The 26,843-nt window shown below is 39.5% G+C and overlaps 1 protein-coding gene across 4 annotated transcripts in view; it reads right to left on the bottom strand.

Annotated features, from left to right (window-relative positions):
- Positions 1–26,843, bottom strand: part of bnc2 (basonuclin zinc finger protein 2) — a 173,427-nt gene that overhangs the window by 29,748 nt on the left and 116,836 nt on the right. For 3 of the 4 annotated variants that reach the window (XM_028445013.1, XM_028445005.1, XM_028445027.1), the window contains exons 3-4: positions 17,709–17,811; positions 15,913–16,148 (exon numbers count right to left, since the gene is read on the bottom strand). In XM_028445013.1, coding sequence (XP_028300814.1) covers positions 15,913–16,148; positions 17,709–17,811 — 339 coding nt within the window. Of the gene's footprint in view, positions 1–15,912; positions 16,149–17,708; positions 17,812–26,230; positions 26,328–26,843 lie in introns of those variants that run through there. The other variant, XM_028445020.1, reaches the window with a different exon arrangement.

The raw sequence follows: 26,843 nt of genomic DNA, 5'->3' as shown, positions 1-26,843 counted from the left end.
ACTATTTAAATTGGTGCAGTAATTTGCAGTGCTCATCTGTAATTAAAAAAAGTTTTTGCATTAAGAGCAAGGCTCCATGTGGTACACAGTCTTGTTGCTGTATTTGTATTAATGTGTACCGTTTGGCAGTGTCAAAAAACAAAAACAAATTCAAGGTTTTAATATTACTAACTATAGATTTTAGGTTTTAAATAATTTTTTTGTAATTGTATTTGCAAAGAGACTGTTTTTTTTTTAGCATTTTTTAAGTGTGGAAATCCTCTGTTAGAACCCTAACCCAAGTAGTTATGAAGCTAAAGATGTATTCCCAATGTATCCTGTTTGCATCATGATCCCAGCCCCTGGTCCAGTCCCCCTCATGTTATTCAGTGTGTGTCGAGGTGACCTCTGTGACATTGGGGAAAAGTGGCTAATGTTGCTGTCACTCTAAAAATGATGTGGAGAAGGAACAGTGCAATAAAGATCCTGCATTATTAACGACAAGCGCTGCCATTAGAGACATTTATACAGCAGAGTGACATGAGGCTAGAAACTACAGACACGCACACACACACACGTTTTTGGTTAGTAGGCCTATTAGTTACTAATGCACCCACGTGACCCAAAAATATTTAAAGAAAAAAAGAAACATTGAAAAAAAAAATTTGTATTAAAAAAAAAATGAGAAAAAAACATTTAATTAAAAAGAGACGATAGTGTTTGTTGTGATTTACACTTCATATTAATCTCTTCCATGTCCTGGTACAAGGCATCGTCTCTCATGTGAATGCACACAGCTACTGTATTTATCCCGTTGTTGTCTTTGGCTTTATTTTTGCAGCTCTCATGCGTTAACAAAAAAAATGCTTGAGGCGTGCACAGATGTAAAAAGTAGTAGCTACACCGAGTGAAGAAAAGATGAGCACGAAAAGATAGAAGATAAGAGAAAAGGAAACAGACGGGTAACGCCGCTCACAAGCATCACTTGTCAATTTATAGCCGTTGCTCCCTGAACCACACTATATAAATTTCCAGAGTGACATCCGATTCTACTGCTTCCAAGCCGACCCGGGCTCCGTCCCACCAGATCTCCTCCCCAGACACATACTTGGAAACCTTAAGTACAGACATTGTGCCAGATGTAGTCTGCCTTTACTTTTATCTGTCTTTTTTCCAGGTTTTGAAATGTTGTCTTTTTTCTGTGTTGGAATCACTATGGGAGGATGGGGTAATGTCTCAGAGGAGCTCTTCTTCAGTGTATTTGATGTGGCTGCTGCCATGCACACAGATCACATGCATGCACGCATATTTGCTCACATTCATACATACATAAAGGCACCCAGGCCAGGGTTTATGAGAGTAAATCATGGGTGTGATGTGTGTGTCTGCGTGGTATGTGGATGGAGAGAAAGGCCAAAGAGCACCAGGGGAGACTCTGCATTCAGCTCATAGAGAGACATAGGAAACAAGCAGGAGAGAGAGGCCCTTGGCACTGCTGGTTTGTAAATGATGGCAGTTCTTCAGAGTTAAGACACAGACTCACTTTAATCTCTCAGGGGCTGATTCACTAAAGGTTTAGGGGTATTAAAACGTGTGCAAACGTCACTCCACACGCTAATAAGCCGTACAAACCCTAGGGAATCAGGATTGCGCTGCTGCTGCACGTCGCAATGCGCCCTCAATCCATTTAGCGTGTTTCCCTCTGAGTGTGTATAGTAGGCGGAGCTCACAAGGCGAGCAAAAAAATGGGAGGAGGACATGCAAATAAATGAATGCAGGGGACGCAATGCTATTCATCAAACCAGGACTTCATTGCTGACTCTGTTTTTCTGTATAAATTTAGCACGGCCGACATCCATGTGGTAACCCTCAAAGCTTTTTGCGCAGTGATGACAGCAGTGGTATTTGTGAGGAGACGGGTCAGGGGAAAGGAAAGATGACCGAGGGATGGCATTTTCAAACCTTGAGTTAATATATTTGGGATGAATTAATTCACAATTCACCTCGCGCTTGTTTAAAGATGGTACCGCGTAGGAAGAACAGGCCGTTTTAGTGTTGTAGAGTTGCACTTTATTATCTGGCTGCACTACAAACATAAGCTCGCTACCTGTCCCGATCGCCTGTCAGACTCTAACCATAGGCACACACACACCTCTCACACACATTCACGTGCATCAGCCGCGCGCATGCACCCCCGTCACTCTGTCTTTGCTGTAATTTATCATTTTTTTTTTTTTTATTAGCGCCCTCTACTAACACCTCCAATTCTGCTGCTTCAAATGTATTTTTACGCTTCCGTGCACTCAGTTCTCCTTCACGCTCCATGTTCAACATAACACGTACAAAACGCTCATTTAAATAGGGTGGTCTGCACCACTTCTGCACATGCACTAATCATTGCTGGAAACTGCATCACCAAAAGATTTAGGGAAGCAACTGGTTTACCACCCTTTATTTCAGATATTAATGAATCTGCCCCTCAATCCTTAACAAAAAAAAAAGGAGGAAAGAAAGAGCCAGAGGTGACCGAAGGGACTTATCATGTGTCTTGTACCAAGCTGCTTTTACTTCACAGCACTTCTTTCCTGATGTATAGACACTATCTATTCACCTGCTAACAGAAATATATCTGATAGCATGAGTTGTGACACATCCTGAACTTGCCTTTAGTCTAAACTCAGTACTTGAATTACTTATTGCGTTCTGGTGCTTTGGAGAGAACACACCTTTGTGACCCTTTCCAAGTCAATTTTAAACTGTCACTTTTATCAAAATAGCTTCAGTGTTTCCTTTTCTAAGTCTCTAACTCAGATGAAACAAGGTGTAGGCCTCATGGCCCAGAAAGGCATCTGTTAAGAAAACAGAGCCTTTGAGGAGTATAAGCTGAGTTGCTTTCACTAGTACAAGATTGTGTTTTCAGTGCAGCACCTGTTTTGACTTAAAAACGATCAGGCCAGTAGCAAGATTAGCAAAACATGCCCATAAAGGGAGAAGGTGGCTGGGCTGATGCTCTGATAAGAAAAGAAAAAAAAAAAAACAAAAAAAAAAAACGAAATCTTCTCAGTGTTCATTTGAAAAAGCTGAAGCAAGTGATGTGCTCATAATGCTGAGGAATTTATTCCACTGAAAAACTTCTGTCACCCAGCCAGAGGAAGGAGCAGAAAATGGACTACTTAAAGTCTTTGAAGTTTTTGTTCTGTTCAAAAAAAAAGTGTGTGTAGGATGAATACCCGTGTGGCACAAACATGATTAGCTCAGTCTCACCATGCAGCAAACTGTAGCCACACTGTATCTCTATCTACTGAATGCTAAAGGAGAATTTGTCTCCTTTTAAAACACGGTGTGAGCGCTTTCCACGAACTCCACCAACTTTAACAATCTCTTTGAAAATGTCAGGAACTGGTTCTCTGTTCAAACTTAGGAATTTAGGAGATCAGTAAAATCTAGAGATGTGCCTTTCCTGTGGGACTCAGGGTTTGCACCTCGCAGGAATAAGACATTTTGATCTTGCACTGATCCCTCGAATTCTGCCACAGTAATTAGGTTCGTCAGTGTTTGGTAAAGTACAATAAGGCTTTGTTCTCTGTCACCTCAGCAGGCTATTTGTCAAGGATCAGGATTTAGACAGAACACCCCGTACCTTCGTATGCCTCGGTGTCTGACAGAGGTGTGATTCATGCTCTAATGTGAAGCAAAGGTGCTGACAAAGTCATTGTCATCTTGTCAGAGCCCTTTGGCATGTTGTTCAGGGACTTGCTGTGATTATAGTTGGATCACGGTCTGCGCGGTGGCAAAGATCTTGACATGAAACAAGGGGAGAGTCTAACACCTTATGTTGAAGGAGTATGTCTTTGTCATGTTAGCAGAGGTTAGAGCTGAACACTGCCAAATGGCTCACATTATAAAGCTACTGCTGCTTGGTGGACAGCAATAAGCACAAACACAGCCACGCGACTGTGGTCTCCCAGTAATAGCTTTGAACCACTTGGGGCCTTGCTCTCTTATCTTTGTTTATGTTGAGGGCACATCATCATGTACAAGTGTGTGTCAGTGTGTGCACACTAATTCACATACTGCAACAAGGTTGTTTAAACTGCTCTCTGTGCGTGTGTGTGTGCACGTATCGGGGGTTGATAAGGAAGTGCCTGGCACCAAGGCACCAGCTGGCACTGAGCCTTAGATCGTGAAGATGAAGCAGTACAAGCTTTTTGCATGCACACACTTAAACTCAGAGCTTGTGTTCAAACAACACACACCTTCTTACTTATAATAATAATATTACAACAATTTCATATAGCACTTTTTTGGACACCCAAGACACTTTACAGAAACAAGGGATTATTCTTTCGCTCCACACTTAGTGGTGGTAAGCTACTATTGTAGCCACAGCTGCCTGTGTGGGGCAGACTGACGGAAGCGAGGCTGCCATAGTGCGCCATCGGCCCCTCCGACCATCACCAACACTCACTCACACACTACATTCATACTAGGCAATGTGGGTGAAGTGCCTTGCCTAAGGACACAATGACAGATACCACTGGAGCGACTGTCCCCCACTGTGGCACCTGGAATTTTCAGTGGTCTCCCATCCAACTACTAACCAGGCCCAGATACTGGCCACAGTTACATTATGTTTTTAATTCGGAATTAGTTATTCCGAATTAAATTATTTGTAATTAAAGAGTCCTGCTTTGTGTTTACATGGAAATACTAATTCTGAATTGAAGTTTACATGGAAAACAGGTTTATTTGGCTTTATTCAATTCTGCTTTAAGTCTGGTGGTTGGGAAGGGTTCTCATTGGACGAGGGGCAAATGTGACGTATCACGTTTATCGGGAAAAACACTCAACAAAACTTTTATTATCGTCTACATCATAGACAACATGAGAACTGTTTTCACTTTTATTTTGATTGTAGTTTTGAAGCAGCAGCTCGATGAGAACACACTGTTTCACTTTGGTCAGCTGAGCAGGAGAAGGAGATAGGAACTAATCACTGGTAAATAAAGCCCAGTAAAACTCAACTTAGTGACATAACAGCCTGTGCATTTACTCCGTCTCCGGGTTTTGGTATCACCTGTCCGGTGAAGCCAGTTCCGTTTGCCCATGTCCGTGTGTGTGTAATATGTCCATGTGTCTGTGTTGAATGTTGTCATATTTATGCCTCCGTCCATCCACTCTTTTCATTATATCAATGTCTTCTGAGGCTCATATTAAATAAATAATCTCGTCTCTAGTTTGGGCGGCCGTCTTGAATTATGTCATCACTGCGCGTCATCGTGACTGGCCGAGCATGTGCAGAACGACTGGAATTAACTTAAAGCGGAATTCAAATCAGAATTAAACCAGCCACCTAATTCGGATTTTGGATTAATTCAGAATTAAATTTGCATTCGGAATTAAGTGTTTATAAGGTCAGTTTAAAGAGAATTTAACTTTTATTCTGAATGAAAGCTCCCATGTAAACGTGGCCACTCTGTGTTTTTGTGGACGTCTTGCATGCATGTGTCTGTGCTCACTGAGGTCAGTCATCTGTATCAGTCTATTGATTCTTCCTCTTCAGAGGGCCATGCTGTCTCTTCTCATTATTGCCCTTTGCTTTCCAAAGCAGATGCTTTAAACTGAGAATGGGGATGACATAAACTAAAATCTGCATCTTTTACAACCAAATCCATGCCTTGAGCTCAAAATGCCACTGGCAGTTTAAGTGGCGAGTGCTATGCTGTTATAACATTAAAAAGGTAAAACGTAATTTATGGTGACCCAATATCGTATCGTATCCTGTCTTCCCGGAGGCAGAGAGCAACGTGCCAGTGACAGCACAGCACACTTGGTGGTCTAATTTATTAAGACAACCTTTAAGATGAAGGAGCCAAACATATGCCCAGTGCTGGAAGAGTTTCTCCCCCCCCCCACACTTTTACAAGAGCTGTTCTGGAGGCAGCCCTGGGATTGGCACTCACCAAGACTCAGTGTGTGTCTTTTCCTCTGTTTGCTATCCATTTATTATTCATTTATTACTACTATTAGTGCCCCTCTTTTCCTTTCTTTCTCACCTTAGTGAAATTCTAATAAACAATCAGGGTAGCACCATGCTGAGATGCTTTGTAATGGGCTCCTAATTAGCCACTCCAAACACAGAGAGCGGCTGCTTCACGCCTCGTTTTCTGTATTCATCTGCGTAAAGCTGGAGAAATTGATTCCATTTGCTTCCCACTTAATGCACTGATTGTTTATTGGCATTATTCCCAAATAAAAATATATTTAAAAACTACAATATCTTTAATGCTGCAGTGAATAAGAAAACCAATCACCACTTAAAATTCAAAAGGATTGTGAATTCTAGCTGTAGAAATTAACCAGTGTTACCAGTAATAGCTAATAATTCCCTTATAGTCAACCTGTAGTGCATGCAAAATGCTGTGTCATGCACTGACACTTTTCTGCCACATGCTACAGGCATTGAAACCATTCTCCAGTATTTATTTTTTTTTTTAATGTGAAAACATGACAAAGGGTGGAAGTCTTTTAGAAAAAAAAGATTGTTTTGGAAAAAATCTGGATGTAGTTGGTCTTGGGTAATTGTAGGCTAATTAAGGTGTCACCTGTTTTTAAAACGGTGTAAAATCTCCCGTCAACAATAACATGGAAACAGTTAATATGAAAAAAAAAAAAACACTGATAACTTATTGTTTCAACCATTCACTTTGCATTAGTTTATTTTCGAGGCATCAAAATAGAAAAAGGTTTTGCTGTATGTAAGTATAAGTAAATCTTTCCCATCTTTGTGTAGACAGACAACATTATACTTTGAGAGAATGAACAACAGAACACACATGTGCAGTGTTCTGTCTTCCTGGACAATGTTTTTAAAAACAACTGATAAAGTACAGGCCCAAACTGTTCTTTTCAGATTCTATACTCAAGTAGAAGTACTTCTCTTTGATTATATTTGTACTCAAGTACAAGTACAAGTAAGTCATGCATAAAACACTGAAGTACAAGTAAAAAGTAGCTCAGTTAAATTGTACTCAAAGTAAAAGTTACTAGTTACTTTCACCCCCCACGTTTATTTTTGGTAATAAATCTTGCCATGGTTCCCTTACATACAGTAAACATCTCATGTGTAAACTTAAAAAGAAAGAGATCAAATCTTGCACAATAGGAACTTAATTTATTTTCCACAAAGGCATCTGTATAAAATAAAAGGTATGTCAAAATCTAAAATAATTTTTTTTTAAATAAAATAACACCAATGAATTCAATTCAAAATAAAAAAATTCTCAGGCTCTAAATATAGATAAATTTATGAACTATATATATATATATATATATATATATATATATATATATATGTTGTTTGTGTCTGTTTTTCGTGATGCATTTGATGTCTGGTCATTTAATTTTTTGTAGTTTCACAATGTTGGCTGATCATTTTAAAACAATAAAAAAAATTTTTTTTTACAATCAATAACAGTAACGTGAGTCCTTGTAATCTTTGGTTGTTTCTAACACTTTTTTTCTCCCAGTAGCAATATCTCTTTTGGTCATCTTTGGTGTCTCCATGTTTGTGCAGAAACTTGGTAAAATGATGCCATACCAAGTGGTTACAGCAAGTATTTGCCAACAGTTTGCCTGTTTTGATTCATAAGTTGCAGTTTCACATTAAATGCTAACGCTGTTACGCACACACAACAGGAAGTGTGAAACTGTAAATAAATGAGACAGTGACACACACACACACACACACCAGGATCACTTTGTCACCAGTGTATGGGTCACCAGTGTACGTGCATGTGTGTGTTTGTGTGTGTGTGTGAGGTCCTCAGTGTGTGTCACACTCCTCAGCCAGCCTAGCTCATTTCCTCCACAGGCTGCCTCCCTGCTACTTTATGAGTGAGAGCTTCAACAGCTCTCACCTCAGGACACGCATCAATGTCTAAATGTTTCCATTTGTGCGGGAAGTGACACACATTCACAAACAGTGCTGGTCATCTCTTCATAACCTACTGTCAGAGGTGTAAAGAGTACTGATATATCCTACTCAAGTAAAAGTGCTGTTCCTTGATTGAAATTGTACTCAAGTAGAAGTAAGTCGTACAAAAAATATTCAAGGACAAGTAAAAAGTAGCTCAAATAAATAGCACTCAAAGTAAAAGTTACCAGTTACTTTCACTCCGCGTGTTTATTTTTTAATAATAAATCTTGCTAAGATGACCTTAAATACGGAACATCTCATGTATAAACTTAAAAACGAACAGACAAAATCTTACACAAATGGAATTAAATGTATTTTCCACAAAGGCATCTGTATAAAATAAAAGGTTTGTCAAAATGTACAATTATTTTTAAAATAAAACAACACCAAAAAATTCAATTCAAAGTAAAAAAAAAAAAAAGTATTGCTACATTTCTGAATTCTAAAACTGAGAAAATAACCAGCATTCAGAACTGTTTTGGCGCCGTACATTACGTTTAATCTGATGCATTGAATTGTTGTCTGGTTATTTCACTTTTTTTGTACTTTCACAATGTCTGTTGATCATTTAAAAACAGAAAATGCTCCTTTAAAAATGTACCTAAGTACAAGTAAAATGACTGATTCAGAAAAGCACCGTACAGGTACCCATAAATGCAACTCAATTACAGTAACGTGAGCACTTGTAATCCGTTACGTTCACCTCTGCCTACTGTCTTGCATGCAAGCGGTGGTGAAATAAAAATGATAGTGTTGTTTATTAGGTATATGTGCTACATCTTGTTACTCTATCTCTAGATTAAAATCACTGACCCAAAAGAGCGTCTCAAGTCCCAAGTCGCTGCTTATACTACACAAGTAATTTCCACAGCAGCAGCAACAGCGCTACACAATTCAGAGTGACAATCAATGCAGGACTAGAATCTCATGTGCAGATCGATATGCTGGGTGCTGGAAAACCAGCCTGAGATCAACAACTTCCCACATCGTCATTAGTGTCGCTGACCTTGAAGTAAATTTCAATTTCCCAACAATCCACCCCCGGCCCCCTAAAGAGCTACTTCAAAATTCGGAAGCTATTTCCTCCTTCCAGTGCAGGCGAGACAGGATATTATGACTTATGAAAAGGATATATTGAAAGAGGGATGCTGACAGAAAGAGAGGAATTCTGTTTGAGGAGGTAATTAAAACAGTGGCTTCTTTGGGAAGGAAAGAGGACAGAACTTGGCAAAGGAAAATAAAAAAAATAAAAACTCTCAATAATAGGCTTGCAGATCCCCAGTTTCAATTAAGAGTGTTAGCGATGACAATGAAAGCCTCTCCTGGGGAGCTCCAGCCTCACCAGGGCAGCAGGGGAAGTTTCCTGAGGCATGGATTGTGGGTAAAAAGAGAAACGCAAATGTGCATTGAGACAACCAGAGATCCCATTACAGTGATCAGTGTAGATAAACATATCACAGGGGGAGGCAAGAAGGAAGAATGAGCAGAGGGGATAAACAGAGAGGGGTAGCACAATAATTTCAGCAGGAATATTCTTTTTTTATTGTAATTAAGATCTGCCACTGGAAATAAGAAAAGCACAATGGGAGGTTTGGACGGGAGGAAGAGAAATACTGCCTTTCCCAGAGAACTACTTTAACTGAGTCAGCCTAAAAGTGCGTCTGCGCGCGCACGCGTATGTGTTGGTGGGGGCCATGGGAAGAAATGCAGCGAGGGACTCAAACCAGCATCTCAGATAAACCTGCAGGATTGGCCACAAGACTTTGAAGTCTGTCTTATCATTGAGGTTTAAGATTTGAGTGGGTAAAGAGGAAGAAAGTGGCACTCGTACTTTTCCTTTTTGCCTGTGTGTGTGTGTGTGTGTGTGCGCGTGTGCGTGTGGTGGTTTGATAAACCACTCCTCTGGCATCCCTAAGGACGTCCAGGACTGTGGATGCTAAACATAAAATTTTCACTTCGGCCCACACATCAGTCCTAACTCTCCAATCAGATTTCATTAGAGACATACCTGCCGTTTCAATATAGAACATTCATGACTTTTCCCATATACGAGGTCACGTTTAAATATAGCTTTAAAGTGTACATGGGGCCACCAGGCATGTAATTGATGCATTTTCGGGGGCATCCAAATGTGGTGTAATTACAGAAAAGTCTCCTGAGAAAGACGTGCCGCGTGTATTGGATCTTTGGCATTGATCGACCACACTGTACTTATATGGCTTTTCTGTGCAGTTCAAATGTTATTTTCCATTCATGGGAATCATGTTGCAGATTACTGAGTGCATTGTGACAGCAGAGGCAACAGTGATCATGTTTGTGTCCAAGAAAATCAGGTTGACTACAAAAGGTCAAAGAGCAAAGAACAGAAAGCAAATGTTTTTTTTGAGAAGGTTGCTTGCCAAATTTGAGGTAATTTTTATCTGAATACAATAAATGTACATTAATTTGCAACTAGGATGAATTTAATGTGTTGAGTCTCAAAACACTGTCAACTTTAATATGGTAAAAACACTACCAGGGTTCTTTATTTATTTACATTTTACTAAACCTATTTCACATCTTAGAGAAAAGTCAATAAAATTACATTTTGGATCAATGTTAAGATAAAATGTCTTTTGTTAAAATTTGAACCCCAACATATGTGTTTTGGGACAGTCCTGCAGCGTGAGAAGTCTGTTTAGCTGAAGTCTGGGTACATTTCAAACTACCTTCCACATCTAATATACAGAGAATTAGTTTCCAAAGTCATGCATTCAACATAACCTGCCAATAACCTTGAGTCTGCAGCTAGATTTCATTTGAGGCTTGGGTTTGAGACTTGCTAAGGACTTAAGGTTTGGCTTAGGCAGGACTTGTGTATGGAGCTCAGCAAGCTGTGAGAAAAATTGCTGGTAAGTGGATGTCTGTAAAACTCCCCCCCCCTCCACCCCCCCTCTCTCTTTTTTTTTTTACTATCTCCATTTGTAATCTGCGGTTTGTTTCCATTTGTTTTACCCTAAATTATGTTATTTATTTAATTGTAAATTTGTTGTCATGCAGCGGATAATGCTTTCCTTGACTAATCCTGTTAGCTGAATTCTCATCCCATTATCTGGGGCTTACAAAGCAATTGAGATAAATAAGAAGATGGCACTAACATGAGCAAGAGAGCACACAAGCTGCTCGAGCATGTGCGTGTCTGCGTAAGAATCATCTTGATTCAGTACAACAGCCGTCTTTGAAGTGTTTAGAGACCAGCACGGCCAGCACAGAGCCAACCATAAGCCTTCCAGCAAAAAATGGAGTCTGACCTCTCCACCAAATCATAACCATATGAACATAAGAATTTCCACCTTAGGAGAGTGCTTTCTCCTCTGTCCATCTCCCAGGGTGAGGCATTAAGGAGTGATAACAGAAAACAGGTTCTGAGAGAAAGGGGAGGTGAGGGTGGAGAGGGGAGGACAGGACGAAAACAGGGGTTACAAGCGTGCCGTATGGAGATCGGAGCATGCGGATTGTGTCCAAAAAAATGTTGTTGCACAGAACCTGACTACCTAAAATGGAAGTTTCCCAGGCAAGGATCAAGAGATATGGTGACCTTCAGAGTTGACAGAGTGAGAGACAGAATATCCAGAGAGGGAGTGCAATGGGAGAGATATTTAGAAATGTGACTCTAACTCAATAAATACCTTTCCAGACCGCTATTAAAAAATCTGGTGGTTCCTTAACTAAGGCCTCAGGACTCACCTGCAACTGAAAATTGTTTCCTGTCTTAAGCAAACAAGGTTGTACCCTAATCCATGCAATTACACCCTATATTCCACATGTGTAGGTACATATGTACAAAATTACAGTTACAGTTTGAAAAAAAAGAAAATGACAGCACAGACCCCCTGCAGCCCCTGAACTGTCATTAAACTCAGCCCTTCTACGTAGTGCCTACATTTTGTGGAAACTATATATTTACCGCATAAGTAGACAAATAACAAGAAGAAAAAAAAAAAAATTGAATGGAATGTTTTACTGTATTAACTTTAAATGCATCCTCATGCACGGCCATCTGCCACTGAAACAAAGCCCCGTGTTGGAGAGCCTTCGGGGTTGATGAGGGTGATTTTGTGGCTGCGTATACGCCTGATAGTTTGAATAAGCATTCCTCCAAGTGTGTGTGCAATTATGGTTAGGGCTGTTTGTGTCTGTACAGTATATGTGCGTGTGGTTCCATGGCGGTGGTGGGGGTTGTTAGTGGTTCCATCTGCGTCTCCTGGAAGCTGTGTAGAGTCAGGAAAACCACATCTCATAAAAGCGGAGGCAACCCAATGTTCTACAAGGACAGAACATTACTGAGAATGTCGCTCAGGAAAACCCTGGGCTTCGGCTCATATGTTGCCTCACTCTTGTTCGAATTTCACTAACTTTCTCTATTCTCTATCTCTATTTACTCTAGTTTTCACTTGGTAAGATAAGAAAGTGAAAGACAAAATGGACAGCGTGAGTGAGGGAGCGAAACAAAGCCAGCACTGATAGCAATTCCATCTGTCGGTATCGAACAGAGGAGTGAGCAGTGACGGGTGATGGGATGGGGTGAGGGGGCATCTGGTGCGCATTGGCCGTGGATCTGTCCAGAAACAGCCATGAGAGAAGGGGGAGAGAGGATGAAGGGCCTAAAGAAGGTACAAAGGAAAAGTCCTGCCAAAGTGAAGGGCAAGACATTCCTGCAATAAATGTGTTCACTCATTGTCCTGGAAGTCGTAGAAAAATAGCTTGAAAGAACAAAAAAAAATTCAACTGTATCGAGGATAAAACACAAGATGACAAAACTATACACACAAGCACACACACAGACACACTAATGATAAACTGCTAAGCCCTAAATGTAATTAATTGTAATACATTTTAATTTTTGGGCACTGATTAACAACAAAACCTACTTTTCTATATATTTTTTCTTTTAGTTATCACATTACTTTAATTACATCCTAATTCACATTTTAGAGGTTTAAGCTGATCATGTTTACCTAATATTTATGTCTGATCCTGGATATACCTAAACATCACAGCACAGCTAATATATGTGTAAGTTAGGCCTGGCCAATATATCGAGATTCAAGATATATCAAATTTACTATTTTTGTGATATAGAAAATTACAATATTGCCTATATTTTTCTTTTATATTTATATCTTATTTATTTATATCTTACTTCTCAGAACAGCATGAAAAGCACAGTTAGATGGTGTCTGAGTGTGTTCTAACCCAGACCTCCCCCTAAACAAACCACACAACAGAACTCACTCACACGTGCTGTCCCTTATATGAGAAAACGGCAAAAGTGGCACATATTGTGCAACTGTCTGTTAATAAATGTGCCTGTGTGGCATTTTTCATCAACAAATGTAAGCTAGAGATGTCTTTCTGGTACGACTTTATTAAGTAAAAAATATTGAGATTTATATTGTACATCGCCGTTTTGAGAAAAAATATTGAGATATGAGTTTTAGTCCATATATCGCCCAGCCCTAGTGAGAGTGCGTTTACTGAGTGAAATAATCACACAAATATCCTGCTTTGTTGAATGGTTGAAAAAAGTGACACAAGGTTGTGTGTGGTGTGTTTGTCATATTTCTCCAGCAGAGATATTTAAAAAAAACATAGTAAGTCATAAACTACACACAGGATCATATTTTGTCATCTATCCATCTAACTATCTGTGTAAATATTCTCTATTCAGCTTCTTTGTGATGTGCTGCTGTGAGACACGTTGCCTGAACTCCTTTGTTTTGGTTTTGTTTCAGGGCAAGCGAGCGTTTCATAGCCTGAGTGCAGGGATTATCCTAATTTATCATTGAATAATGTCCTCTGACATCGGAATCAAAAAGACAACTTATTATCTATCATCAGCACCGCTGTTCACGTCATTCTATGGAGCGGTGCAGCAGTGGGGAACGCACCCCTGACATAAAGCGTTGCCCGGAGGCTCGGGAAAGATGATTGAATTTCATAGCTACTTACAGGCTAATAGGGCTGTACAATGACTACTTACTGTCCTTAAGTGACTGGCTGCCTCTCAATGGCCGCAGCCTCTTTGAAGTCCTTCTGAGGAGATCTAGAGGATTTAGCCAGTAGCGTGACATGAGGCTGTGCAGTTGAGCAACCGTGCTCCCACCAGCTGACTATTAGAACCAGCTGATAAAAACACACAGGCTACAACCATGGGAACCACGGGACTGAAATGGTTACTCAACACCAGGCTTTGGTTAACATTTCATCTAGTCTGCATACAAAATTAGGTTATGAAGTCTATTTTAGTCGACTGAATTCTATTAAATTATTTAGTGGTTGTGATATACATGTTTTTTTTAAGTCATTCATTTAATTTTTGATTTAAAAATAGAACTATAAATTTATAAATATCTATTGAAAAGGTGTACTTTCTCAATGTTAACAAAAAAAAGCCTAAAAAAAAAAAATACCCCCGTTACATTAAATAAAATAATTTTGGAAAGGTAAGGAAGACTAATACTAGTCTGATATATTATTTTATATTACATAATAAACACAATTTGGTTGTTTATAGTTATTTGTTTTCAATGATTCAGTCATATACCAAAATCATTTTAAATTGGAAATATGTTGCTTCTCGTCTCAAAAATTATGATATTAATTTAGATTAATCGAGAGAAATTACTTACAAAGTCTCTAATTAATTAGTTTTTTTAATCAAGTCCCACCTAAATTGTTATATTATATTATATTATATTATTTTATATTGAAGATCCCATAAAATTCTGGATTGGATCCAGATCAATATACAGATTCTGAATCAGTTTGAAAAATCCCTACATGTCATGATTGACAACATTTCTAAAATCCTTATCTCGATTAGTAATTGACTGATCTTTATGAAAGTTATGTCGGGTTGGTTCCTCAATAAACCTACTGAGTTTTAATCTGGATCAGGTCAGGATTTTTCATTTCAATGTAATTTGTTAAAAAACAAATATAAAAAAAGTCAAAAAATGGGGAAACCAGGCACCCTAAAATTGAAAATTCTAATTCAAAATAAGGACGGAGACACTAAAAAGCCTTTATTGTAATGGCCAAATCATTAAAATTGACAAATTTCTTCCCCCTGTTTTTCCAAGAGCACCCAAAACTGCTATACTTTAAACACTTTGAGCAGACAGTTATCCCCTTGCCTTTGTTTTTACCAAATAATATAATATAATGTTTTTTGATGTTATATGTATTTTAGATATGGTCATTTCACAGGGTACATTGTTCTGTGCTTGATGTGTGTTTTCCTATAAAACTGTGACAAGTGTGTTTTAGTCACAGGGACAACTTGTTGAAGTACATGGATATAAAAACATGAACACGTAGTTCACCACATGCACGTGTTCACTTGCTCCAGAGTAATTTGTTGAGGAATACAGTGGTTTGGGTTGTGACACCAAAAACCTCTGATTGAGAAATGTGTCTGACTTTGCCTGCAATTATATGGGCGGGATCGGCAAGGGAAGAAAAGAATGAGAGGAAACATGCTACAGGGGCTTTGGTAGTTTAGTAGGTGGAACATTTTGAGCCATTATTCTTCAGAATTCCTTTCTCTTTTCCTGAAAAGTGTTGGGAGGACAAGAAAAAGGGGGCATAGTGAAGTAGAAGTAACAGCAGGGAAATGTCTAGGAAGTAGATGACCAGGGAAGCTGAAGTGGCCTAAATTGACACTGTAATGCTTATGATTGAGGTGTCTAAAAATAACTGTGTTGTGAAAAATTTGAGACAGTCTTCGAGAGAAAAGTGATGGTAGTGATTATAGATGTACTGTATATGTAGTCCCTCAAAAAATATCAGAAAATTGTAGGAACACGAAAAAAAAAAAAAAAAAAAAAAAAACTGTAGCAAAGTGTGTTAGCAGCGAGTGGCCTTTTAGTAAGACATTCACTCGTGTTGTACTTCACATGTTGGTCACTGACCTGGAGTATGTAGCCCCTGACGTAGTCTCTGAGGGTCCAGCCCAAGCCGTGAAGGATGTGCAGAACCTCTTCCTGTTTGAGCACGGAGAAGAGGCGATCTAGGAGAATCTTAAGCCGGACTGGAACGGCCTGGGTGCCGTACAGCATCAAGCTGCTGATGTCAAACACCACGTTGGACTGAACGATCTCCACCTGGGTGGGGTGGTACAAGTGCTGGGTGCTGAGCTTGTCCAGAGCTATTGGAATGGAGAAAGGGAGGAGATAATGCACATTATTAATAAACAACAACTGTATATTACTATCTACTATCATGTTTCAATTTGGTCTGAAATCCGTGCTGCGCAGTCAGCACGAGCTGATGGTAACACGTCTATCGGATAAAGCCAATGGTTTTATATGCCTTTCTGTTTAATCTAATCTCTTGCTCCTTTGTATTTACGCTGCACTTGCATCTTCGTTTTTTATCTCCTCCATGTCCGTGCTTCAGTGCCGTTTGCATTTATTGCATTTGGATCAAATCGTATGAAACTTAAGCTTGTGACTGAAACCCTTTATTTTTTAATGAGTATGAGATCAAACCTGTGAGGTTACGATTAGTACATTAGTGATACGTGACTATCTGCCATCTACTGACAGGTAGGGGTGTTTACATAGTACAATAGTATTAGTCACTATGAAAATAAAGGCACTGATGCTGATCAAGAGTCAAATAATTACAAGAAATCTATAACAACTGCTATTTAGATTACATTTAAGCATTTTACATGATACAACCAATGCATTCTTAAGACAACAGGTGCAAATCGCCGCTTTGTCTCTGAGAGAAACTTTATTAAACGCTTACTGTAAAAGTACCGTTCAAGACCTTTAAGTTGGTAGGTTTTTCTTAGTTCATATACAACCACAACAAATGCCAGGAATAATATCAAGTCCTCTATTTGGCCTGAAGGGGGGGAAAAAATGGAGGCATAAAAAAAAAATCGAATCTTTCACTGCACCTTGTAAAAGTACAGGAGGTTTGTTGTTACGACCTCAGTCACCTCGCTCTCTCTCTCCCCTCCGGCAGTCTGGGCGACACCTGGTCAGCTCTTTCACTGTCCCTCTGTCTTCCTTTACCTCATACATCTCTCCACCCCCTCCTCTTTCCTTTCTTTCCCTGCCTGTCTGGGTGACACCTGGTTGGGTCTCTCTCTGATCCTGGGACGGCGTTTTCCTGCTGCGAAGGCCTTTGCCTGACAACACAACGTAGCCAGACATGAACATAATAAAAAATGAAGAACTACTTGTCAGAGTCCCTGCCAATGTCGACGTGAAATGAAAAGTGCGGGAGTGGAGAGATGAGTGTCTGACAGTTCAGAGGGAGAGATTAAAAAAACAGTCAATGGGGTCCTGTGCGAACTGCTGCAGGGCCCAGGGCTCGCTCTTATGTGGACGTAAGCCAAACAGGTGTTTTCTTTCATCCTTCCTCTCCTCCTCTTCTTTGTACTTCTCGTCTTCTCTCCCTTTAAAGAAAACTCTTAAGGTATGTCCATCCATTTCTCTATCTCTCTTATGGGTTTGTTTGTTTTTTTTAATTCACAAAGATTTTTAAAGCTTCAAAACAGAAGTAGTAAAACATTTTTTTTTTGTTTTGTTTTTTTTTGCATGGTGGTGGTTGTTGTTGGATATGTTTTTCAAAAAAGGCAAATATTTCCAAGGATTTTTCAGCGTCTTCTGTAAAAATACTTTCACATCTGTGTATAAATAACATTAGAGAGAGAATAGCGTATCAGTATCCATACATTTTAAGTTCTTACCATGAGCTACCCAGCCGTGTTTGCACTGATCACATGTTCGAAGGTGAATCTTCCCTGGCTGGAAACACTCACATGTGCAGTTCACCAGTGTGCAGCGGATAGCCTGTTGAAACAGGAAGAAATCAAAATCAACTGCAGCTCAAAGGCATTTTAAAATAATCAACCTAAAATATGCAAAGAAGGATTAACATTCTTTATTGATCTTATGAGTGGGGAAAAAAAATAAATAAAGCCCTGTATGACATTTCTCAGTCTTTTAACAATAAAGACATGCTTCTCGCTTCTTCTTACACCGACTTTTGAACAAATTGCGGCGATATCTCTTTTATCCCCATGAGTGCAGCAGCTGCAAGCTGTGCATTTCAAGGTGACACAAAGAAGCAAAAGGAGCATGAAACAGTAAGAACAGAGCAAAAAGGACTAAAGGGGATTAAAATAAATACGTTTTCACCAACAGCTATGTGTTAATTTAACAAATATAATATACCATCTCTAATTGAAGTGTACTAAGAGCAGAAATGTTGTTGAAAAAACAATAGGTTTTAAAATTGGCTGCTTATTTATTTCATGACCTAATGGTACAGTGTTGGTTTTATGTACTGTACACAATAAAAAACTGCACTAAACACTAAAAACAATCCAAAGGGAAAACATTTCAGGAAACGCGTCACATCAAAACTTAAAGGCACTATCTGTCAAGATAAAAGATGACGACAAAGCAGCCGCATACTGAACCTTTTATTAGTTTATGGTCAACACTAAATTGCCATTTCAAACAGGCTCACGTAAAGGCAGCGATACAGCATTAGTGCGACACTGACTTTAATAAAGGTGCATACATTTTGATTTCTGTTATGCTAATCAAACAGTAAATTGGGGGAATAAATACAAATACTCCTGAAAGCAGTAGCTGTAGGTCTGTCACACATAAATTGGAGAGGTTTGGGTAGGAGTGCAGTTTAAATATAATAGAGATCATATATTATCTTTTTTGATCATTTTTTATATGCAATGAGAAAGAAATGTTGTTGCATCTAACCCTTTAAACTGGGTAAGAACAGAAAAAACTGAAAATAAATAAAGATAATATACTGTATACCAAAAGTTAAAGCCATTAATAAGTATTCTATGGAGTGTTTCTTTTAGAAAATAAAAATCAAAGGCAAAATAGTCTTTTTTTGATGTAGTAACTGTGGATTTTTGCTAAACAATTTTCTATTTTCCTTTTTTTTTAATTGACTTTATTTGGATTATTTGTAAACACATTACAACTTATTTACATACTTATTTTACGAGCAATTGTTTTGCACATTGTCAGGTTTTTAAGTTAATTTTTCATTCAAATTAGCTCCACGTTAAAGTATCAAAATGTTTTCACAGCAACATTCTCATGTCCAAATCAAAAATGTCAGAACTGGAAAAAAAAAAAAAAAAAAAAAAGAAAGATACTCGCACTACAAGGGTCGTAGGTCAGAGTCCACGTCTGTGCCGGCACACATTGTACAAGTTGTCAAGTTTACTCTTTACATCACAAAGCTGAGATGAATCCATTAACAGTAACAATAAAGTATTTTTGTGTTTTGTGGCGTACAACTATTCCATCTCATGCAATTGCAACAAAAAATATGCATCCAGAGTGTGAAGAAAAACGTACAACAAAATCCGGTTATCCTAGGAATATGAAAGCTCAAGCAGAATCACGTAAAAGGACTATATAATCTATCAGAAGCCACACTTGCTTACCCCACACAGTTGTAAACCAGATTAGTTACTGGAGGTGTCAAAGGGAACATGGCTAATCCAAGATTAAAGGCAGAATTACACCACTTCTAACCATGTCACCTCCTAGTTTGACACCAAATTAGACAGGAGACAGAGATTATTTGACTTTACACCTTTTTAAGCTCTCCAGGTGCAGTCATGGCAATCCTCACAAAGAGTGCGGATTACATGCCATGTGTCAGCTGGAACCTCACAGAAAGTATGCATGCTCTAATCCAGACCAACGTGCAATAAATGAGTTCAGTTTTCCTTCCCTCAAGGACATGTACTTTGCAGAAGAGGCCGTTCCATCACGTACAGTATGTGCAGTGAAATGTGTGACCTTTTAGGATAGACATGAATAGTCTAACCTTAAATTCAGACACAACTTTCAATGAAGATGCGCGATTATACTCATTTCAACAGGAGTTAAGAGCATCTAAAATAATGGATAAAAATGTCTTATTAAACACAAAACAGGAAAAAGATTCTGTACGACGACCTGCCAAACATTTAAAATCTTAAAGAGCAATACAATAGCAAGACTTTATTATTATGCATGTTTGATAGGATTGGAATATTAGCAGATGCTGGGTAGAAAACCTAAAATAAACTTTTGTGTCATTGCAAATCTTACTGTAATGGTTTTATTTCTGCAACTGAAAAAGTGCGTGTAATGTACAATGACGCACTTTTCACCCCATTTTATTTCAGAAAAGACTAACTGCTTGCGTAGGGATGTTTTGCAGAGTCTAAATCACGGTGTCCACATTTAGCACTGTGATGTCACACTACAAAGTCCTTTTCTAATTACCTCTCTGAGCAGCTGTGCTACCAGCAGAAGACGGAAATAAATAAATGGAAATATCAAATGCACCTCTGCTGTTTATGAGCTGGAAATCTGACAGCTGACAAGATAGTTAAGGGGCGTCTAATACGGCAATTAGATCGTGCCACTGTCTGCGGAGCTGCTGCTGTGACAAGGCGCCCTCTAATCACTGACTTATTACGCTGGCTAGCAGCACCTCTCAAGTCTGGCCCATTAAGCAGACAACAGCATTATGAAGCATTAAAACAGCAAGCCCCCCCCCCAACTTAGAAGGTCTTGACGTGAGAAAAGAAAAGGGAGGGTACACACTGTGCATGTTATTTCTTTGTACATTTAACTTGTACATTGTTCCACATTCAGACAGGATCTTGTGTAAAAAAAAAAAAAAAAAAGGAGTTAAGGAGGAAATGTTTGCGACGTGACAGCATCAAGAAGGATCACACACAAAAAAAATGACGGACTAAAGACAGGATGCATAAAAATGTGTCAAAGACGACCAACGGGATTGTGATCAACAAAGATGTGAGTTTGTGTCAGGAAACAAGAGACAAAACAGTCAAAAACATTTTAGGATTCTCATGTGCTGAAAACATGGATCTGAGTTGCATATGGCCTTGGTTTAACCTGCATCTGGCCTGGGCTGGGTCATGGACAAGCTTGGGCCCTGGTCCCAGCACCACATTTACACATATTTGTCACAGCAGGCCAGGGGAGGAGGCTGTGTTATCTGAGGCCTGGGCCAGATACACAACATTAGTCACTGTGCTAGTGTCTCGCCAAAGTTTCCTTTTTGGCTCACAACGACAGGGGGTGATGGGAAGCAAAGGGACAGTGGTTTGTTTGTCTATGAATGCATACAAGATCTTCAAATTGTGGAGGGAAAAAACAAGCAGCTTGATGAGGAAGAAAAGTGAAATGCTTCAGCAATTAAAAAAAACAGAACAAGCTGTCATTGTGTCGCTACGGTCAACAACTGAATTTGGCTGCATTCAAAAAGCATCGTTTTCAACCCATATCTGAACCAAGTGTATGTCTCACTGCTGGGCTTTGCTTAACTAGAGGCTTGATGTTTCATAGATATTTTTCTTGGCCCCTGTCCATTCTCCAGCCCAATTGTATAAACACCAACTGTTAGCAATGGCCAGCACCAGAACGGGGAGAACTCTCAATTAAAAGATTGTTAATGGGACAGCTGGACTGTGATGTTGCAGAAAAGAAGGGGATGTCATTTGGAATCAGATCCAAATTCCCAAACGGTCTAGAAAATGCAAAGACTTTGATCACTGCAGATATAAGCAGGTTGTTTGGGCTTGACCTATGGAGTCTGAAAGCCAGCGGGGATCCTAAACTAATATCCTCAACCAGACTATTATTATTCTGTTATTTCTGAAATGGTTGACATTGTAAACGAATGCCACCAACAGAAACCACTAAAACACCAGTCAATCTATCTGTTTGAACATGCCTGCATCTTCTCTAGAAAGTGTACAAACGACTGAACCCAGGCAGCTGCTGGATGCTGGGAGGGTACTGTTCCTCCTACTTTAATTGAAACCTTTACCCTGTTCGACACATGGCCGCAGACCGCATTTCTTGTTATGTGAGTTAAGCAAAGCCGAGATTTAAATGAAAACCCTGTGTGCGAGTCGGCATCTGTGTTTATGTGTGTTAGTCTTCGCAGCAGCAGCAGCTTCACATTTAAATTTGTCTCTGCTTAGGGTCACTGTAAAACACTGGGAGCATCTTGTCCTCTCTTCCACCCACAAGATATTATCTCATCCATGAGTTAGCTGCTGAAATGCTCTCAATTTCCTGCCAAAAATGTGCAGCCAACGTGTGCAGGGGAAAAAGGTACAGCAGCTTTGCGTGTCATAAAAAGGCCCTGACTCCGTCGGATAGATCAGGACTTCACTATGTCCATATTGCGAACAGGTGACACAAAGAAAGGCTCTGTAGTCACACACAGTTTGCCGTAAAATGCCTCAGGCCATGACTAATTTTTCTTGTTTCGATTTCATACATTGACTCTCTCTTGGCAATGAGTTTTCATGCCTTGCAAAGCAATACAAGACACAGCGATTAATCACTATGTAGTGACTTTAGTTTAAATCACTGTTACACTGCACAGGGGAAATCTTTACTGCCATGCGATAAAGGCTGTTTTTCCTTTCAAATCCCTTTGGGTGCATGGGGCCCATCCAAATCGTCAGTTGTCATTTTGAGACCAGGGACTGACAGTCACACAGTCAGAGGTCCCTGTCCTCTGTGCAGCTGTGCGCCTGGGCTTTGACGCAGGGCAGAGCGACCAGAGCTATGCTAATGGGAACCAAATGGGGCGTGAGTCCCTGGTGGATTACAGAAGGAGAAGAGAAGCATGTGTTCATATGGAGACCTAGGAACCCAGTCTTTTATTCTTTTCCCTTTTCTACCTTACTTTAAGTCAAACACATGGAGTCGGCCATGTCTGTTGTTTGTACAAAATCCAATTTTTTGAAACTCTGCAAATTTCAAGATTTATTGTTAACAGGTAGTCATAACTCAAACATGAGAATGCATATAGGAAAAAAAAAATGCTATTTCAATGGTTAAATAAAGCCATTTGTGGCTGAAGAATTTTAAAACTGAACTTCTGTGTATGAAAGAGAGAGAGAGCAAAAGAAAAAGAAGGAGAGAGAGAGAGCAAATCTGAAACATAGCGTTCAGATGTTTGGCAGTTCTTCTTGGTCTTGCTGCACTTTGCTTTCTTTCACCTTTTTTTTTACTGCAGCAGCATGTCTCGCTATTCCAGCCGTGGAGCATCCAGTCCAAAAGATGAAAGGGTATCCACTAGCTTAGCTTTCAAACACAGGGAGAAAAGTTCCTAAAGTAGTTTGAGGAGTAAAGTTGGAAGACAAATTAGAAAATCTGTCTTTGTCAGAGTGGCTAGTTTGCAGGATTACTAAATGCTAATTCTCAAACAGTCTAAACACATACGTCTGCCATGTACTCCTATTCCAAACGTGTCAGAAAACTCTGCATTCCTCCACATATAAAAACATTTATATTCCAACATTGTTCTTAAAGCCAAACTAATTATAAGGGCCATCAGATCTACTAACGTGTGTAATAACAGCAAGTTTTTCCAGTCATATCATGACAAAACGTAAATGAGCCTTGCCTCCACTTTGGGTCTGCCATGCTTGTTTATAAAGTGCAGGAACCTAGGACATCACTGGCTTTGATATGGTCAAACAGAGTAGAAGAGGGAACATATTACAACACTGGGCCAGAAATACAACCTGTGATCTGACTATGAAATGCTGTGCTTTTGCTCAGAGTTGAGGATGCACCACAACCTCTGGACTGTGCTATCAGTTCAAATAGCAAAAGCATCAAGGGAGCAGCACTTTCTCCCATACTTTTTCTGCAGGTCCATGCAAAGACATGGAGCCCCCCCAACCCCACCCCCCAACACACACACACACACACTCACGTCCAAGCCTTGGGCCCCGCTCAGCTTACCTCAAAGCATTTCCCCAGCCAGAGATCAAACCATCTGCCCAGTGACAGACCTCTGGGTGCACAAACACAAGGCAAGGTTCAAAGAAGGGTGCAAGGGGAGGCAGAAATGGGTAGAGAAAGAAAACAAAAGAAAAGTTGGTGAAAAGAAAGAGGAGTGAGTTGGCAAAGGGAGCACAGGGTGTTAGTTTGGAAAGGGGGAGAGAAGGTGGGGAAGAATTTTTTAAACGGTGGAGCAGGAAGGGAAAAACGTGTGCGGTAGAGGAATCTTGCAAAAGATTATGGGTTTCTTTTTTATTGTTATTTATTTGTAAACTGCATGTAAGTTTATTATGCGCAAATGATTATTTAACATTATGAGTTTAACATAAACAACAAAAAATTTGAAACCAAGGCAGTCCCGTCAGCAGGATTTGAATCCAACATGGCGTTCTGCTCATGCACCAGTGATGGAGAGCAGAAGAGCAGAAAACACACTTTTGTATAGACGAGGACACCAATTTAATATTGCTACAGCTGAAGGAGCAGAACATTTGAAATACATGGACTGGAGGAACATTTTTTCTCTTGCATGTACACATAAGTCAATATGAAAATACTTAATCAACTTGTGACCCAGAAACAAAGTATACGTTAACCCCCTTTTCCCCTCCATGCTTTCATTGTATTGAAAATGTAAAATCTACTGTTCTGACTTTATAGTGTGGCTGAACGATTTTGGGAAATAATCCAATTGCAATTTTTTTCCTCAATATTGCGATTACTTTTTTCAAGGGCGTCTTGTCATGTATTTCTCAATGAACACTGGCAGTAAATCAATCTGTTTCATAATAAACAATTTTAGATTTAACTTTAAATAAATATAAAATATACATTTTAAAGCTCAGATTACAACAATAAAGCAATACCTCTTCAACATATCTAACTTCACATTTCATGAAACACGTAAACATGTGGACCGCACTTATTAAATACTCTCTGAACTTAACAGGACAGGACAACAAACAAAAAATTTAAAAAATGAAAATAAAATGTTGCAGCCTTTGCGATTAGAAAATCGTGTTTTATGATATCACGATACTATGGCAAATGCAATTTATCGTTCAGCCCTACTTTATAGCACTACAGATATTAGTCTGAATTATTGCCTTGACATGAAATGTGAAATTAAGTCTTTGATTAACAATTAAAGCTTAAATCAATTAGAGCTTGTCCAATTTTATTACCATTTTACGAAGAAAGTGATACAATTCCTTATCACTAATCACTGTCAAAGCAGGAAAGAAAGCATTAATAAGGTCTTTGTCGTGATTCTATTTTTTTCTGCCCTGACCTTCAACCTATCAGAGGGAGCAGGGAGCAACCTGCTCTGATCTACTGTATCTGTTTGAAACAGCCCAACCTGATAAGGACAACTCCCTATCATTCCCAACACCTGCACTTGCTGTCCCACAACTGCACGCGTGGATTACATCTGGACACATGAACAAGTGGCCTCACAGTTTTACCACACATGTTTGACTGGAGAAAAAGGAGAGAGACAACAAGAAAGAGTGAGGGAAGAAAAGAACAAAGAGGGTGAGTAAAGGGGCGCAGCTTGGTGGTGAAAACTGATGAAACAGAGCGAGACGATGACCAACGTGGTCTGCACTTTATTTTCCCCGAACACAAACAGAAAGTATTAGTCAGGGCTCAGACATATTGCTGACCCCTCTCTGCGAGGGGACATCTCTGCTGAGATCATTGTTTGAAGTGTGCAATGACACACACACGCACACACAGAGCGGTGATAAAAAGAGGCTAACACTGCAGATACTCCCTCATTTCTACATTTAGTTATCACAGTATAGTCTACCGGATGGGACTAATAATCTCCCTCCTGTCCTACATCTTAAAGTGCACACATACGAGCTCACATGAGCATGCATGCATGTACTGTAGTGAGTTCCCTGACTCCAACTATCCCTCAGCAAAAAAAGTCTTGGAGCAGTTCCTAGATCTAATCATACGCAGTAGCCACGTGTTCTATTGAACAAATTCTAATGTGGGGAATAAAAGCATACAATATTTGTGCGTAAGCTATCTCCAAATGAGGTACATATTTGTCTTCTCAGTTCAGTTGAACATTACTGGTGTCTGATTGGCCAGCATTCAAAACACACAACTGGGCAATAATATTTGTTTCTTTCCACAGACTCTTGCTCAAACAAAGTGTCAGCAACAGTGGTTTACTTGTAAACACCTTTGTATGCACGCCCAGCTGTGGAAATATACATAAGCTAAGTGTGAGCTTTGCTAAACACAATAATGCTAATTGCAATAATTAAATATTTTAGTGGCAAAACAGTGTTACATGTGAGATATGCAAGCTGGTAGAGTTTTAAGCAGAAAAGAGAAGCCCTTTTTAGATCAAATATATTCATACATGCATTACCTCATTCAGCATAGCAGGATGATCTCTTCTGATTTAGTTCTAAAGTTCCTGCATAAAGTAGAACATTCTGAAGAATAACTCCCATTACTATTTGCACTCTCAAATGCCAGACAAATAGGGAAAGAAGACAGGGATAGTGACAGAAGGGGAGGGCAAAAAAACTTGAACCAATAGCAACATGACTACAGTGACAAGTGTGTGACTCCCAAAGCCACACTGAGGAATTGAGGAGTGTCTTTGTAAAATGTGTGTGTGTGTCTTTGTGTTTTGTAAGGGATATGGCAGAATAAAGGGAAGTCCTTCTTAGTCTTTATCAGTCCGACAAAGTTCACAGATAGCGCAGAGAAGTAGAGCATTGACTTCAACAGGTGGAAGGAAAGTAGAAAAGACAGAAGGGAAAAGGAAGAGACTCATAAGTGGAGAAGAAAAGTGGTGCCAAGCCTTAGTGATTGCCATTCAACAATCGACTGCTCCAAATTGAAAATTCCCTCTCAGGACTTTCTAAGTCTGCTTCATTTGCCCAAAGCTGGAGTCCTTATTCCTGCAATTATAAAGCTATTGACTATTTCGACATATGTTAGTGTGTCTTCCAGCCCTTCGGTGCGGTGTGCCA

The sequence above is a fragment of the Gouania willdenowi genome, chromosome 1 (assembly GCF_900634775.1).
Source record: "Gouania willdenowi chromosome 1, fGouWil2.1, whole genome shotgun sequence".
Lineage (NCBI taxonomy): Eukaryota > Metazoa > Chordata > Actinopteri > Blenniiformes > Gobiesocidae > Gouania > Gouania willdenowi.
The sequence above is the reverse complement of the archived record's forward strand: the minus strand, read 5'-3'. Positions and strand labels throughout refer to the sequence as shown.